This window comes from Pelophylax lessonae (genome assembly GCF_965119305.1).
Source record: "Pelophylax lessonae genome assembly, chromosome: 11".
Classification (NCBI taxonomy): Eukaryota; Metazoa; Chordata; class Amphibia; order Anura; family Ranidae; genus Pelophylax; species Pelophylax lessonae.
Genome location: NC_138778.1, coordinates 225,147,018 through 225,164,845, shown reverse-complemented (window position 1 = coordinate 225,164,845; position 17,828 = coordinate 225,147,018). Strand labels below are relative to the sequence as shown.

At 47.1% G+C, this 17,828-nt stretch overlaps 2 protein-coding genes across 2 annotated transcripts in view; one reads left to right on the top strand and one right to left on the bottom strand.

Moving 5' to 3' along the window:
• BCAS4 (breast carcinoma amplified sequence 4) overlaps positions 1–17,828 on the top strand; it is a 1,047,728-nt gene that overhangs the window by 296,585 nt on the left and 733,315 nt on the right. The gene's annotated exons all lie outside the window — the stretch shown is intronic.
• Positions 4,208–17,828, bottom strand: part of RIPOR3 (RIPOR family member 3) — a 265,471-nt gene continuing 251,850 nt past the window's right edge. The window contains exons 18-22 of the mRNA XM_082272182.1: positions 15,992–16,150; positions 13,821–14,023; positions 10,625–10,708; positions 9,699–9,789; positions 4,208–4,495 (exon numbers count right to left, since the gene is read on the bottom strand). Of these exons, the coding sequence (XP_082128308.1) occupies positions 4,395–4,495; positions 9,699–9,789; positions 10,625–10,708; positions 13,821–14,023; positions 15,992–16,150 (638 nt within the window). The 3' untranslated portion in view covers positions 4,208–4,394. The remainder of the gene's footprint in view (positions 4,496–9,698; positions 9,790–10,624; positions 10,709–13,820; positions 14,024–15,991; positions 16,151–17,828) is intronic.

The following is a 17,828-nucleotide window of genomic DNA, read 5'->3' as shown; positions in this document are numbered from 1 at the left end:
CTTTGATCGCCCCTGGGTTATCCCCTTCCCAGCCAGTGTCATTAGTACACATTTTTAGCACTGATTAGTGTAGAAATGTCACTGGTCCCCCCAAAAGTGTCAAAAATGTCAGTTAGGTGTCCAGATCTGTCCGCCGCAATGTTGTAGTCCCGCTAAAAATCACTGATCGCCGCCATTACTAGTAAAAAAAATAAATAAAAATAACACAAATCTTTCCCCTAGTTTATAGACATGATAACTTTTGCGCAAACCAATCAAAATACGTTTATTGGGGTTTTTTCTACCACAAATATGTAGCAGAAAAGAATTGGCCTAAAATTTTGAAAAAAATTTGATTTCTATTTTTTTTTTAATTGAGAATGTTATATAGCAGAAAGTGAAATATATATATTTTCAGAATTGTTGCACTTTTTTTGTTTATAGTGCAAAAAATAAAAATCGCACAGGTGATCAAATACCACCAAAAGAAAGCTCTATTTGTGGGGAAAAAAAGGACATACATTTTATTTAGGCACAGTGTTGCATGACCGTGCAATTGTCATTTAAAGTAACGCAGTGCCGAATCGCAAAAAAATAGCCTGGTCATTAAGGTGGAAAATCCTTCCGGTCCAGAAGTGGTTAAGGATGGGAGGAGGGATCCTGCAGGCAGGTCCAACCGTCCCTGGAGTTTACCCGCCTTCACCCCAAAAAAATGCCAAGAAAGGGGGAGGGGCGGGGACTGTACTTACCCTTCCATGGTGAGAGTAACGCTTCAGACAGAATGCTCCTGGTGCCGCTGTGACTCAGACCCTCGCCCAGTTGTATGCGACCCTGCAAGACTTTTAACTCACGGGCCAGCCTCTGTCCGTGAGGCTATGTCGCGGCCAACCTAGGGCGTAGCTGCGGTCTGCATAGGCTCGCTGGCTGGGCTGGGGGGGATCACTGGATCTAGATTATCCAGCCTGTTGCCCAGCCTGGTCGTTGATTTTACATCTCCCGAGAGAAAAAAAACAAAAAAGATGTAATGATGGAGAAAAAAAAAACAAATTGCTAGGACCAGAGATCCCAGCCGAGGGCCTAGGTCCTTACTCCTGACTAGACAGATTAAAACTGAATACCTAGAGCAGAGAGGGGGGTTATATACCAGCAGAAGACAACCCATAGGCGTAGCCAGGTGTTTTTTGTTCTGCCTAGTCCTACTCCTGGAGGAGGCAATATAACCCAGTAGTTATGATATATGGAGCGCTGTGCCCGTCGATGAACGAAAGAGAAATATGCACTGTCACTGTACTAACAACACTGGCTGGGAAGGGGTTAACATCAGGCGTGATCAAAGGGTTAAAGTGTTTGTTACCCTGTAATTTGGCCCACTGTATCACCTGAAATACCTGGCTGATCCTGCTTGGCTATACCCCCTCCCCCCATGTAAACTGACCACGGTTTATCGTGGCTGCTGAGCCCTGACACCATTGTCAGTTTACGTGCCTCCATCATCCGCAGCTCTCCTCTCTTGTGTCCTCCTCTGTTCTCCTTCCCCCTCCCCTTCCTGCCTGTCAGCTCTGTCCACTCCACGAACCTCCCCTCCTGCTTCTCTCATATCTATACTATGATCATGCCATCCCCTCTGTTATATAACGCTATGTGTCTCTGTGCCTGTGCTATATATAAAAAAAGAAGCAGATTATACCTTATCTCAGAGCGTCTTCTGGCACTCACGTGACTCCTCGAATCTGTCTACTCTCTCCTCCTGAGAGTGCTCCGCCCGCTATAGCTGTCAGCTGGGCAGAGGAGAGAGCTGAGGAGTCACGCGAGGGTCGGGAGACGCTCTGATATAAGGTATAATCTGTAATTTTTTTTCTTTATATAGCACAGGGACACATAGCGTTATATACCAGAAGGGATGGCATGATCATAGTACAGTGGGTTAACAACCACTTTAAATGTATGCCTAGGTTGTGCTTACTCACTGTTGGGGAGGTGCTTTGACTAGGGGAAGGCAAAGATCCGTGTTCCTGCAGAAACACAGGATTAGTACCTTCCCTTCTAACAGAACGACAATCTGCTTGGTTTCCGTAGTTCTGCCTGTGACCTGTACCATCGCCAGGTGCCGGCAGACATCGGACTGTGGTACCCGCTGAGCAGGTCATGCCTGCTGCAGACCCGAAAGTGTCAGATCTCTCCACTGGCTTCCCATTGCCCAACAAATTAACTTCAAAACATTAACAATTAACATACAAAGCCATTTAGAATTCTAACCAGAGCTACATCACAAATCTTATCTCCCAACTTGTCCTCCCGCTCTCTAGCTCCTTCGTCTCCTCCTCACATGCTCATCTCCAGGACTCATCCAAAGCCTCTCCCATCCTCTGGAACTCACTATCCCAATATGTCCTGTTATCTCCTACTCTGTCCACTTTTAGGCGATCCCTGAAAACTCATCCCTTCAGGGAGGCCTACCCTGTTTTCAGCGAACAACTGAATCTTCTACTTCACTCATCGGGCCATCCCTCACAGTTATTACCTTTTGTTTCACCAGCCCCTCCCCATTAGATTGTAAGCTCCCAGGAGCCAGGTGATGGAAGACATCGGACCCTGGTACCTGCTGAGCAGGTCGCTGGCAGCACGTGCCCCAGACCCGAAAGTGTCAGATCACGTAGGTATGTGATCTGGTGCAGAGCGGCCACCCTGCTGCAGTATATGTGGTGGGTGGTTGGGAACTCATTAATGCAGCTCTGTCTTCATTAATATATCATTAAATGTACACACATATATATATATATATATATATATATATATATATGCAGTGCAGGTACCTGAATTTGACTTGGTATCAGCCTCTTACAATCCCTGTACAGTAGAGCCCAGACTGGGGGAGGGAGAAGCAGCCAATCAGTTGCGCTGCAGTGCAAGAAGAAAGGAGAAAGCAGAGTAAACAGGCAGATAAGCCCATCAACAGGGTGGGAAAGAGATCTGTAAGTGAAGGTGAAACTGCAGCAGAGAAAAATCAACTCTCCTGTCCTGCCAGACAGGGCTGTCCTGTGTGACACAGCTGTGTAATCCTCTGTGTAACTCCATCATGTGTAATTCTGTGTATTTAGCGCTCAGCCTGGAGTTCAGCTTTAAACAGAACTTCACTTAAAAAAGTAAAGCCCTCCCTGCTGGTTCACTCCCTCCCCCCAGCCAGTATCAGGTTACAGGTTTTTAATTTTTTTTTTAGGGGGGGGTCAAATACCAATTCATTTTTTGGTACTTACTCCCACTTCCTCAATCCTTCCCCAGGATGGTATCCCTTGCTCCGCCCTCTGCCCTCCCGCAGCCTCCTGGGACACTTCCTCAATCTATGCCCAGGCGAGGATGGTATCCCTTGTTCTGCCCTCCCGCAGCCTCCTGGGACACTTCCTCAATCTATGCACAGGCGAGGATTGTATCCCTTGTTCCGCCCTTTTGCAGCCTCCTGGGACACTTCCTCAATCTATGCCCAGGCGAGGATGGTATCCCTTGTTCCGCCCTCACGCAGCCTCCTGGGACACTTCCTCAATCTATGCCCAGGCGAGGATTGTATCCCTTGTTCCGCCCTCCTGCAGCCTCCTGGGACACTTCCTCAATCTATGCCCAGGCGAGGATGGTATCCCTTGTTCCGCCCTCCCGCAGCCTCCTGGGACACTTTCTCAATCCTTGCCCAGGCGAGGATTGTATCCCTTGTTCTGCCCTCCCACAGCCTCCTGGGACACTTCCTCAATCTATGCCCAGGCAAGGATGGTATCCCTAGCTCCGCCCTCCCGCTGCCTCCTGGGACACATCACAGGTCCCAGGAGGCTGCAGGACCATTCACAAAGCGCTAAGCAAGGTTGCACAAGCACATTGGGGATCTGGCTGTGGTTTCCTCAGGAAGCCACAGCTGGCTCCCTTATCCAACATGGTGGCACATCGGTAAGAACTGGCTGCAGGAAGACAGTGCCGGAACCAGAGTACCTGATTTCTAAAAGTCAGCAGCTCCAGTATTTGCTGAAAAAGAAAAATCAAACTGAAGTTCCTCTTTGGGTCTTTGCGATTTGAGCAAATAACAGCTAGGCAGGGAATTTTCTTCTTGGGTTGTCATGAAGGGGGGAGGCTTAGCAGAAGATGGCTCTTCATTAGAGGAACGGGAGTGGTCCAGCAGGGGTGTAACACAAAGTCCTATGCACCCAACGAGGGTAGCCCCTGGCCAGATTTTGGCCATGAAGGAACTGCTGAGGAACCAAAAGGCTAGGAGGAAATGGAGAGCCTCATCAGGATGGATCTTCCAAACCCGAAATGTCTTTTTATAAGTCCGATATGTAAAGCCAACGTGGAAAAATACAATATTTGTGCGGCGAGTGTGGAGTGACAATATACAATCGTTCGGGAAATATCTGGAAATGTATATACAGTCTTTTTCAGAACACGGTGATCTCTATTTCGTCGTCCAGCGTCAACGTCTCCTGGAGCTCACGGCAGATCTTGTCCGTCTTCCTGAAGACCTGTCGTCCTCGCTGACCTGAAAGAAGATCACTAGTTAGAAACCTGTGGAACATCATTGAGCCTCATATGTCTGGAAGAAGTGTTGATGCTACACACACAGTCCTGGGACAAGGTCATCTAGAGCCCAGGGCGAACATGCCAAATTGCCCCCCAGATGTATGAACATTGTGTCAGCAACCCCCCCCCCCCCGCCCAAAAAAAAATCTAGCACTAATCTTAATACTTACCCCCTAAGTATCCGCTCCCTGCTGAAATCCCCTACCCAGCACAAATCCTCTCATTCTCCATATGCCTGCAGCATAAATCCAGCCCCCCCACCCCCAGAAAAAAATTCCCCTTCCTAGCACAAATCCCCTACCCCTCAAACTTGCCCTCTGTGCACAAATCCTCTTCCCCCCACTCCAACCCCCTCCTTCCAGCACAAATCCCCCCAAAATGTCCCCTCCTAGCACAAATCCCCCCAAAAATGTCCCCTCCTAGCACAAATCCCCCCAAAATTTCCCCTCCTAACACAAATACCGCCAATCATCCCTGCTAGCACAAATCCTCTCCTCCCTACTATATTATCTTTCTAGCACAAACCCCCCAAAGTTCCCCCTCCTAACACAAATCTTCTTCGCTCACCTCCCCTCCCAACACAAATCCCCTCAATTCACTACCCCTAGCACACATCCCCAAATTTCCCCTCCGGACCCTTGACTGACATTTTTGACACTTTTGGGGGTACCAGTGACATTACTACAGTAATCAGTGATATACATATGCACTGTTACTGTAAAAATGACACTGGCAGGGAAGAGGTTAACTTTATTGGAGAAGGAGGGGTTACGTGTGTCCCTAGGGGCGTGATTCTTATTGTGCAGGGATGTGGCTGTTTGTGTAACAGCAGAGATCTACGATCCTAAATAGCAGGACCGTATGATCTCTGCTGTTACACAGGGGAGAATGACAGGTGGCTGTGTTTACATTAGCCGCCTGCCTTTCTCCCTCTGTAACTGACGATCGTGAGTGACCGGCGGACATCGGGTCCGCCGGTCACTCGCGCAGGGGGGTCCGTGAACGAGCGGGGGCGGCGCGTGCTCGCCCCCTATTGGCTCATAGGCGAGTGACCTACAGGTACGTCACTTTGTCTGCACGGGGCTGACCGCCGCAGTATATATATATACTTGCGGCGGTCGGCAAGCGGTTAATTGACATTTTTAAGAGACTGTTTTGCTATTAATCGGCACATATGCTTTTTTTTTTCACGCTATTGACAATTCTATTGATTGAATGGAATATCAGGAAACACTTCAATATTATTTTTCACTTGCACTTTAGATAAATAATTGTGTGGTATATATGTGGAAGTTTATAATTTAGCACTAGCACTTAAAGAAATAATAACGCTGCACTATCTTGAAGGTTTACATTATGAATATTCTGCTCAATGTTTCCTGTTCGGGAGTTTTGTTTATTAGTATTACTGTCCCGGGTGAATTCTGTTATACTGCGTGAAATATTACAGCACGGTTTGACCAAAGTTATCAGCTTATAAAGACTTTCTGCCCATTTTTTTTTGACTTCTTAAAACCTGATGTAACAAATAATTTTTTAGGAAAATGACGCTGGAAATTAAATTGTCCTCCAGGAGGCGCAATTACACCCCTTTCGTCTGTTTCTTCTTCCCATTTTTTTTTTTCTTTGCATATACATCAAGATTTTATATTTTGAAAAATGTAGCAGCAAGGATATATTTAAGCCAGTGGCGTACTAACGGGGGGGGGGGGGCCGGATGCCACGCACTGGGGGGCCCTCCCCGGGTGCCACGCACTGGGGGGCCGTCAGGCTGGCCCGCATTTCAATCTGAAGGCAGCTGCAGCGGCAGCACCTTCTATCCGCGCTGCTCGCGGGGGCGGCGGGAAGAAGGTGAGCAGCCTCCTGTGTGTGACTGGACAGGAGAGGGGATGGAGCAGCTGCATATAGAGGGATTCATCTTTCTGTATTCCTTCTGCCGCCGCTAAATGGCTGATTCTCCTCTCCCTCCTGCAGTCATTCAGCGGCTGCAGGAGGAATATGTAAAGATCAAATCATCTATATGCAGCTGTCCCATCCCCCTCCTATACAACCTTCTGGCCCCCTAGTGCTCTTAACACCCCCCTGCTCTTAACACACACCCCGGCTCTTAACACCCCCCCAGTGCTCTTTACACCCCCCCTGCTCTTAACACCCCCCTGCTCTTAACCCCCCCCCAGTGCTCTTAACACCCCCCTCATGCTCTTAACCCCTTAGTGCTCTTCCCCCCCATGCTCTTTAGGCCCCCCCCGGTGCTCTTCAGCTCCCCACAGTGCTTTTCATCTCCCCCCCCCCTATGCTCTCTGGCTCCCCCAGTGCTCTCCACCCCCCCTGTGCTTCCTGGCTCCCCCCTCAGTGAGCTCCAGTTCCCCCCAGTGCTCTCCATCCCCCTGGTTTTCCCTGTCCCCCCAGTGCTCTCCACCCCCTGCAATGCTTTTCAAACCCCTCTTAATTCTCTCCAGCCCCCCCCCCCCCCCCCGCGCGCCCTTCAGTGCTCTCTGCTTGCCCTGTGCTCTCTGGCCCCCCTAGTGCTCTTCTATCATGTCTGCAGTCTCTGACCATCTCTTGTATCATGTCTGTAGTCTCTGACCATCTCTTGTATCATGTCCTCAGTCTCTGACCATCTCTTGTATCATGTCCTCAGTCTCTGACCATCTCTTGTATCATGTCCGCAGTCTCTGTCCATCTCCGGTATCATGTCCGCAGTCTCTGACCATCTCCTGTATCATGTCCGCAGTCTCTGACCATCTCTTGTATCATGTCCTCAGTTTCTGACCATCTCCTGTATCATGTCCGCAGTCTCTGACCATCTCCTGTATCATGTCCGCAGTCTCTGACCATCTCCTGTATCATGTCCGCAGTCTCTGACCATCTCCTGTATCATGTCTGTAGTCTCTGACCATCTCTTGTATCATGTCCTCCGTCTCTGACCATCTCTTGTATCATTTCCTCAGTCTCTGATTTCTCTTGTATTAGGTCCGTAGTCTCTGACCATCTCTTGTATCATGTCCTCAGTCTCTGACCAACCATCTCCTGTATCATGTCCTCAGTCTCTGACCATCTCCTGTATCATGTCCTCAGTCTCTGATTTCTCTTGTATTAGGTCTGTAGTCTCTGACCATCTCTTGTATCATGTCCTCAGTCTCTATCTCCTCTACCATGTCCGCAGTCTCTGACCATCTTCTTTAGCATGTCTCCAATCTCTTACTCAAACTTAAACACATTGATAATAGTATTAGCTATCGGTTTATGCTGAAGGTAGGACTGTGCAGGGGAGGCAGAGAGTGCAAAAGGGGGAACTGTGATTAGAGAGACGGGGGGCAGACTGCAAGGGGCACTGTGATGGGGGGCTGTGAAATTTGTGCAGTAAATATTCTTGAAATCATTACAAATTTTTGTGGGTGTTTTTACATTTTAAAGTGGGGGGGTGCCAGATATAGGATCCGCCCCGGGTGCCAAATGCTCTAGGTACGCCACTGATTTAAGCACAGAGAAATGGGGAGAAATAATCTGCTAATCTTTACAAACACTCACTCTAACAGGGGTAATGGGAATAAAAGAGTATTCAGAGGCATAACTCGAACCTTCAAGGCCCCGATGCAAGAAACCATGATGGTTCCCCCTGACAACCCCCCCCCCCCAACCTTTCTATCCAAGCCCCAGGCTTTTCATTTTGGGAGGGTGTCCATTGACATCCTCCCAGAACCCTGCCTCCTGCGTGCCACTCTGTCACTGCTTTGCCCTTTAGATTATCACAGATCACGGTAAAGGGTGAATCACAGCAGCCCTTTACCATGTGATCAGCTGATCACATATAAACAGACTTACTGTTTATCGGCAGCCCTTTTCTCCCACAGTGTGTCTGTCTGAGGAAAGGGTAGCTATTAAACGGCAAGAATAACAGTGCATTGTTTACACGGATAATCAGTGCCCTGATCATCAGTGCAGCCTAGCAATGCTGCCTATCAGTGCTCATTAATGCCATCTATCAGTGCTCAAAGCCCATTAGTGACACCTATAAGTGATCACCAATGCCACCTATCAGTGCTCATCAATGCCCATCAGTGGCGCCTATCAGTGCTCTTCAATCCCAGCTATCAGTGGCGCCAATCAGTGCTCTTCAATCCCAGATATCAGTGCCGCCTATCAGTGCTCTTCAATCCCAGCTATCAGTACCTATTAGTGCCTCCTATCAGTTGCACCTATCATTGCTTATCAATGCAGCCTGCCTCCTCGGCACTCAGCAGGGCTCTGAGCTGGATGGGAGAGGAGAGCGCTGATCTGCTCTCCCCCCCCCCCCCCACCTCTCTCCTCCTGTGCAGCCTATCAATGCTCATCAATGCCGCCTATCAGTGGCACCTATCAGTGCTCAATGCCCATGAATGGCTCCTGTCAGTGCTCATCAATGCCACCTATCAGTGCTCATCAATGCCACCTATCAGTGCTCTTCAATCTCAGCTATCAGTGCCCATCAGTGCCTCCTATCAGCCCTGCCTATCAGTGCCACCTATCATTGCTCATCAATGTCGCCTGCCTCCTCAGTGGCAGTGGTTAAATGCAGAGATCAGAGCTGAAGAGGGGTGAAAGTGACATGTGGATAGGGAATGTAGAGGCAAGCAGCTGTGGAAGAAGGCTGAACTCTGCACTCTGTGTGTAGCTCACCCCTGAACTCTGCATTCTGTATGCAGGGAACCCCTGAACTCTGCACTTAATGCATCCCTGAACTCTGCACTCTGTACATAATGCATCCCTGAACTCTGCACATAGCGCATCCCTGAACTCTGCACATAATGCATTCCTGAACTCCGCATGTACCACTGAAGTAACTCTGTATGTAATGCACTCCTGGTATTTAATGCCCTTTTAGGACCCTGCCACTGTTAGTGAAATTTGGGGGGTCGTGGTTGAATTCCTGCACCTATTTTCTGAGAAAAAAAGCCCTGTATATGCGTGTGTGTGTGTGTATATTTATATAATATATATATATATATATATATATATATATATATATATATATATATATATATACGCACACACAGTTATATGGCTTTACTCTCCAGCATCTAGCAAAACAGGAAATGGTTTTGGGTGGAGCTGATGAAAGCAATTCCAGTGTGGGCTTTAAGAACATCTCTTATCTCTCACAATTCATTTTGTTGACTTACCGAAGGACACAATGGTCTCCCTGGCGGTGTTCCTGACTTCCTCCGCTTCCGACTGACACAAACAGGCAATCTGGTCAATGCTGGCCGTCCCCTGCAAGACACCTAGACGTCAGGCATCCGGTATTATAAGACTGACTGCACATCTGAAGGAGAATTCTACTGCCCCAATCAACCAATGAGGTTCTTCAATTAATGTGTCCCAATCAGGCAGAAAATAAAGGGAAAACTTGATTGGCTGACAGAAACATGAACAGCATTTCCTTTAGATATTTTCTCTCATGTGTCTTTGAATCTGTTTACGATGCACAAAGGACCATAGTAAATGACCTCGGCTGACAAACATAGGAAACATTTCAAAGAGTAAAAAAACAGCAATCACTTCCATATTCACTTCAATATAAGGAGGGGTGACCACATGAGCTGCCGGCCTCCAGAATAAAGAGATAAATAAGCCTCAAGGGCTTCTAAGAGTATCTGTATATGTTACTTCTGGGTGTAACTATTTCCTTTTCCCCTGCTGGGCTCAGTGGTTCCTCCCATTGGTCTTCATTCCACTAAAGGACACAGTAGTCATGTAGGTGCCAGCGGGTCAAACCACAGAGTGCAGCAGGAAACAGCGAATGCGACACTCCCAGAAGTGTTGGGTTCTGAAGAATCTTCCGTTAGTGACTCCCCTTTACTGCAGCCGAGATCAATGGCAGATGTATTTTCTTTGCAGGGCACGTAGTTCCATTATTGTTTTAGCCACAGAGTCACTTTAAGGTAAGGGCCAGTGACAACCCAACTTCCCCGGCCCCCGCCCTCCGAGATTTATTCTGTGATGCCTTACAAAGTATACATGAGGCCTCGAGGTTAGAAATGACCCCACCCTATATGCTCAGCTCACCCAAGTGTTGCACCGTGTGGCGGTAGGGATGGGCACTTACATTGAGATGTTTGAGGGCCAGACAGGCAGATCTCTGTAGGTTGGGATCTCCGTCAGATAAAAGTTCAGTGTAGTAAAGCAAAGCCTGGAGGAGGAAAAGAAGATTTGTTACATATACAGTATATATTAAAAAAGGGGGGGGGAACTTAGTTGGGACTTTAATGAGGACATGACAAGATAGGGTCATACACCTCCATCCCTAAAACAATGAAATTAAAATCAGGGGAGATCGGGACTTTACATGAAACCACGGGTGCAATCCGGGAAAGTTGAGAAATTATATATATAATGTTGTATAATAATAACATTGTGCTGTAATAACGATTGAGGTGCCAATCATGTGATCTGTCAGTAGATCAAAGATGGTCAGTGACCTCACTAGGGTTGGTGTCAACCCCCCCCCACGGTAAACCATGGTGTCATTGACTATTCCCCTACAAATTCTGGATGGACCTCTCACACCCTCCAGCAAACTATTCAATGAAACACAGGGATATTTCGTTTTTTAAATACATGCTTAAAGCGGAGCTCCACCCAAAAGGGGAAGCCCCGCTTGTTTTCTTCCTCCCCCACTCCACAGCCACCTTTCAGAGGGGGGAGCGGATACCTGTCAAAACCAGGTACCCGATTCCACTTCTGGGTAAGATCGCCACAATCGTTGTGCACACCCCCTTTGCTGCCTTCTGGGAGATACACAAACCGCGACTCGCGCATGTACAGTAGGAAACAGGTTGTGAAGCCGCAAGGCTTCACTTCCTGTTTCCCTTAGTGAAGATGCCGATGCCTGCCGGGTGCCGACATTGCGGGATCCCTGGACAGGTAAGTGTCCTTATATTAAAAGTCAGCAGCTACAGCATTTGTAGCTGCTAAATTTAATTTTTTTTCCTCCAGGCAGGCTGGAACTCCTCTTTAAGCCGGCCAACTGCGTCAAAATAATCCCTCATATGGCCAGTCCTACTCTGCTTTGCCACTGCAAATGCTACGGTGAACACCATGCCAACCTGGGGTATAGAGACACAAGCTGGGGGAGATCGACTAGGTTCAGGTCTGGTTACGGACCTGTGTTACAACAGAGAAAAGATATACCTGGGCTAAAATCCCAATAGCTTGTACTCTGACCATTCCTTGCCCCCCTCCCCGGTAAAGCATGGTGTCACCCCCTCCACAGTAAAACATGGTGTCAAATCAACCCCCCCTCCTACTTGATGGTGTGACCCCTCTAGCTGGTGTCACACAGATGCGGTCCTCACCCCCCGCACCCCCATAGTGATGCCACTGAAGATTGTAGATCTAACCAGTCTTTTGGCATCAGTCACCCAAGATTCTCCATATGGGTAAAGACTACAGAACCTATAGTAGTCACGGTGAATCTTCTTTGGTCTGCCAGGCACATATAATTACTTCATATAAAGTAATGTTTGGATATGGGGTTCTTGTTTGTAACTAGTGCCCTATGTAATTGAAGCTTTTTTTTTTTACATTGGTGATAGAGTGGGGAAGAGTTGAGGCTTCTGTTGGGTTATAACTGCCATTTGTGACCTCACTGGGAAGCTTTTTCCTCACTTCCTGTTGCCCTTACACCAGGATAAGAAATTAGGGTAACAGGGGTCACCAGGATAGAAGGATATAGTCAGCAATCTGAACCTCACAAAGCTCTCTGTCTTATTTTGAGAGATTTTTCTTTATGTACCTGTGACATGCATACATAAAAACAGGAAGTAATGGGAAATCTACCCCATTAATAAAACCAATTCTAACCCTTCCATACATTACACATAAATGCTTTGCCTGGAGTTGGTATTTACCATACTTAGTGGACAATGAAGCTTGACTTGCTAAGTTGCAGCTTGACATTAACCTCTCAATATCTTATAGGAGAGAGGCTCTAGCAGTCGTTTATAACTTGACAACCATCTCTGGAAGTATTCTGTAACTTGGAAGAAAGCTCCAACTGTCTAACATGCAGCTGGATCTAACCAGACAGTCTCTGTTACTGTTTCCCTCAAACACGACCATCTCCTGCCCTATGTACCACTCTCTTGAAATACGGCAGCTCTCTTTATAACAGGGGTGTACCTACAGGGGTTGCAGGGGTCGCAATTGCGACCCGGCCACATGCTCAAGGGGGCCCATGTGGTCTCACTGTAAAACCTGGATAGAAGGGGCAGCATGGGCCGGAGTTTATAGAAAAACCGATTCCCCTTCATTTTCCACCTGCAGCCACTAAAAGCCTGCTTTTTCTTTTTGTCTCCCTCCCACAGGCATTCAGTGGCTGCAGGATGAAAATGGAGGGGATCGGTTCAGGCATTCAGCGGCTGCAGGATGAAAATGGAGGGGATCGGTTCAGGCATTCAGCGGCTGCAGGATGAAAATGGAGGGGATTGGTTCAGGCATTCAGCGGCTGCAGGATGAAAATGGAGGGGATCAGTTCAGGAATTCAGCGGCTGCAGGATGAAAATGGAGGGGATCGGTTCAGGCATTCAGTGGCTGCAGGATGAAAATGGAGGGGATCGGTTCTTCTATAAGCTTCCCCTCCTATCCAGGTCCTGCTGTCCCTGGGCCCCTGTGTGCCCTCTTGCTTCCCGCAGTGCCCTCTGGCTTCCCCCTCCCCTTTCCCGCCGGATACTGCGGGGAATGGGAGCTAGTAAATACTGTATGTATGTAGTGTACCGGCTCCTACTTGTCTGAATAGACAGTCAGTGATCTGTACCAATTCCTGACTTTGTCCATTCATAACTAAAGCATAGTAAGCTGAGGTATTTTTGAACTCCTGATATTTTACCAAAGCCCCCTGATGGGGCTCCTAAAAAAAATTGTAAAAAATATAAAAAAATTTAATTGTAAAAAAATAAAGGTAAAAAATAATAATAAAAAAAAATAACTACTGACACCAGTGGCGGAACTACCAGGGTCTCAAAGGTCGAAAATTGCGACCAGGCCCTGACATTCCACCACCATGGGGGGCAGATATAAGAAAGAGTCCCGCTGTGGGACCGTAATAAAGGGTCCTGCAGTGGGAGTAAAAGGCCCCAGGATCAATGAGAAGGGCCCTGGATCTGTAGGGAAGGGCCCCTTCGTAGTTTCTTGCACTGGAGCCCTGAAGGTTCTAGTTACGCCCCTACTTTATAACATATCAGTCCCTTGTAGCATGACAGCATAGCAGTTCCTTATAACAAGGCAGCCCTCCCTGTTCTTACCTTTTGCTTGAAATGTTTGTTGGAAGACGCACGGTAGAAGAAGTTGGTGGTGGTTTTGCACAGCTTGAGATTTTCGTCTATCTGGAAGATGGCGACCAGCTGGAGGAACTGCGGCAAAGGCTGGAGACGAGCGATCTGCTTCGTCTTCAGTTTTTTTATCTTCTTCAGCCTCCCAGGGAGTTGTAGATCCCCTATCAGCATGACTGCAGTGACAGAAGTATATAAATAAAAGACTTGTAAGTAAAAACAAAACAGACACCAAATTATTAAATTCTGCTCTTCTCTGAGATTCCGCAAAGTTTTTGAGTCACAGGAACACAAAGTTTGAAAATTCTTTAGGACCACCCATCCCAGCCAGACTGCAGCAACCTTTACCATGCCAATGTTTCTTGTTTATTATATTAGTTTATCTCTAAATCTATATTATCACTCTGCTGCTACCTGCAGCCTTTTGTCACTCATTGTGCAGCCTTCACGACCCCGTACACAGTGGTCTGTTTGGTGCCTACTCAAGCCAGTGAAGGAAAAATATTCTATAGATTGGCTTTTAACAGTTTGGCTTGGTTTATTTCTTTCAAACTAATATCCTTTTAAATCTGCATTGTTCACCTCTGCAGTCTCTGACTATCTCATGTACCACCTCTGCAGTCTCTGACCATCTCATGTACTGACCATCTCATGTACCACCTCTGTAGTCTCTGACTATCTCATGTACCTCCTCTGCAGTCTCTGAGCATCTCATGTACCACCTCTGCAGTCTCTGAGCATCTCATGTACCACCTCTGCAGTCTATAACCATCTCATGTACCACATCTTCAGTTTCTGACCATCTCCTGCACCACCTCTGCAGATTCGGAACATCTCATGTACCACATCTGCAGTTTCTGACTATCTCCTGTACCACCTCTGCAGTTTCTGAACATCTCCTGTACCACCTCTGCAGTTTTTGAACATCTCCTGTACCACCTCTTCTGTTTCTGAACATCTCCTGTACCACCTCAGAAGTCTCTGACCATCTCATGTACTACCTCTGCAGTCTCTGACCATCTCCTGTACCACATCTGCAGTCTCTGACCGTTTTCTGCACCACCTCTGCAGTCTCTGACCATCTCCTGCACCACCTCTGCAGTTTCTGAACATCTCATGTACCACATCTGCAGTTTCTGACTATCTCCTGTACCACCTCTGCAGTTTCTGAACATCTCCTGTACCACCTCTGCAGTTTCTGAACAACCCCTGTACCACATCTTCAGTTTCTGAACATCCTTTGCACCACCTCTGCAGTCTCTGACCATCTCACGTACCACCTCTTCAGTCTCTGACCATCTCACGTACCACCTCTGCAGTCTCTGACCATCTCATGTACCACATCTTCAGTTTCTGAACATCTCCTGCACCACCTCTGCAGTCTCTGACCATCTCCTGTACCACCACTGCAGTTTCTGAACATCTCATGTACCACATCTTCAGTTTCTGAACATCCCCTGCACCACCTCTGCAGTCTCTGACCATCTCACATACCACCTCTGCAGTCTCTGACCATCTCACGTACCACTTCTGCAGTCTCTGACCATCTCACGTACCACTTCTGCAGTCTCTGACCATCTGCTGTTACATGGTTGCAGTCTCCTTCAGCTTACTCTAGCAATATATTCACTGCATATTATGTGAAATCCCCTTGGCAATGACGTGGTCCACATTTTTATCAAGTAAGTTGACCATCACTGGTATATCAGATACTCTGCCAAAAATCACCTCTCTGGATCCCACTGCACCTAGTGGCTCCTAGTAAAGTGACCCAGAAGAAAGAACCACTTCTAATTGGTTAGCGTGGTTACGCTGTGGCGCTCACTAATGAGAGCTTGCCATTGGAGGGATGGCTCTGAAATTTGGAAGCAGATCACCTTCTCATTTTTCATGAAAAGGTCAACTTACCCTTTTAATGACTTCATTCTATTTCTAAACCACCTTGGACAACACCACCCCTGTGACAGAGCCTCTTTATAGCCAACATCTGTGTGCAATTAGCAACACAATATACCCCCTATACCTATCTTTTTAATATGTAAGGGTCCCTTTAGAAATTGTACTCCATTTCCTCCTGGTATAAGGAGCTGGAAGCATGCCGCCCCGGCCGCCTTCTACAATATACCAAAGGATGATTTTTTTACCTTCTCTGGTCAGTGCAGCAAAGTGTTTCTCCAGATCCACTACATGGTATCTTCGCAGGTACCCATAGAAGAGAAAGATGGAGACAAAGTTCTCCGATATCTCATCTGTTGTCAGGATCCCTCCAAAACTGAACATCTGCTCCAGTGTCCTCCGAAAAACTGCAGAGAAAACAGACGTGTCACCTATAGTCTCTTCACCTGAAAGACAGATGCAGGGTGTGAGGCTAAGCTACAGGTAATCCATCTATGGAACATGGATTCTCTTATGATGCGATTGCTATAAGATAAATACTTGGATAATATTGTCCTCTCTCTGTCAGGTGTTCATATGGAATGCTCTACACTTGGCTACAATATTTTCTTTTATTGGGTATCTATATTTCCGATCCATATGTCATAACATTGAGAACATGGACCTCCCCTATGCCTCTACAGTGGGGAAAACAATTATTCGATCCCCTGCAGATTTTGAATGTTTGCCCACTTACAAAGAAATGAAGGGTCTATAAATTGTTATCGTAGGTGCATTTTAAATGATAGAGACAGAATATCAACCAAAAATCCAGTAAAAATGAATCAAACAAATGCTATAAATTAAGTTGCAGTTCAGTGAGTAAAATACGTATTTGACCCCCAAGCAAAACATGACTTAGTACTTTGCGAAGAAACCCTTGTTGGCAATCACAGAGGTAAGACGTTTTTCTTAATGACCAGGTTTGCACACATCTCAGGAAGGATTTTGGTCCACTCTTCTTTACTGATCTTCTCTAAATCCTTAAGGTTTCTTGGCTCACGCTTGCCAACTCGAAGTTTCAGCTCCCTCCATAAATTTTCTTTAGGATTAAGGTCTGGAGACTGACTAGGCCACTCCATGATGTTAATGTGCTTCTTCTTGAGCCACTCCTTTGTTGCCTTGGCAGTATGTTTTTGGTCATTGTCATGCTGGAAGACCCATCCATGACCCATCTTCAGTGTTCTGGCTGAGGGAAGAAGGTTCTCATACAAGATTTTACAATACATGACCCCGTCCATTGGCCCCTCAATGTGGCAAAGTCGGCCTCTACCTTTAGCAGAGAACCAGCCCAAAAGCAGCATGTTTCCTTCTTAAGTCGGAAGTGACGAAACGCGTCGGGGCGTGGCCATACGACGCACCCGGCTACTCGATCCCGGTGAAGGAGACTCCCGGAGTTATCTGTCCTGGCGTGGAGCCAGGCTGCAGCGGCAACGGCTGTCTACCCCATTGCTATACTGTATGATGTGCCTGTTTGTTTTCTACTACAAGTGAGTGCAATTACTATTGTTTTTTTTTTTTTTTATAACATTTTATTGAAGTTCAAGAAAACTCATTGTACAAACAATTTCAAAAATTGAACCACAGAGATGATGTGATAACATAGAAGTAATTGCGACCAGAATATTGTTCACAATTAATGTAATAGAATCACGAGGAACTTCAGAGCATAGAATGAACTGCAAAGAAACTGTGGGATGATATGAAATTTTCAGTGGTATAAAAAGGGGGAGGGGTGGGGCAGGAGGGGAATAAGAAGGAGGGAGCAGGCGGGTAAGGAGGAGTTGTAGAGAGGGGGGGGGAGGTGAGGGGAGGGGGGGGGGGAGGGAGGATAGGGTGGGAGGGGGGGTGAATGGGATGATGCGAAAAGGTATGAGGGAGAAATGGATTCGGGTACGGAGGAGAAAGGTAGAGGTTAATGATAATAAGGTTGTGGCATACAGTAGAAGTCCTTTGCCATATACTACATATGTAACCTGGATATGGGGGAAAACTGTGCGTCACAGGGGCAAACATGAAAAAGTCAAGCATAAAAGACACCTTCAG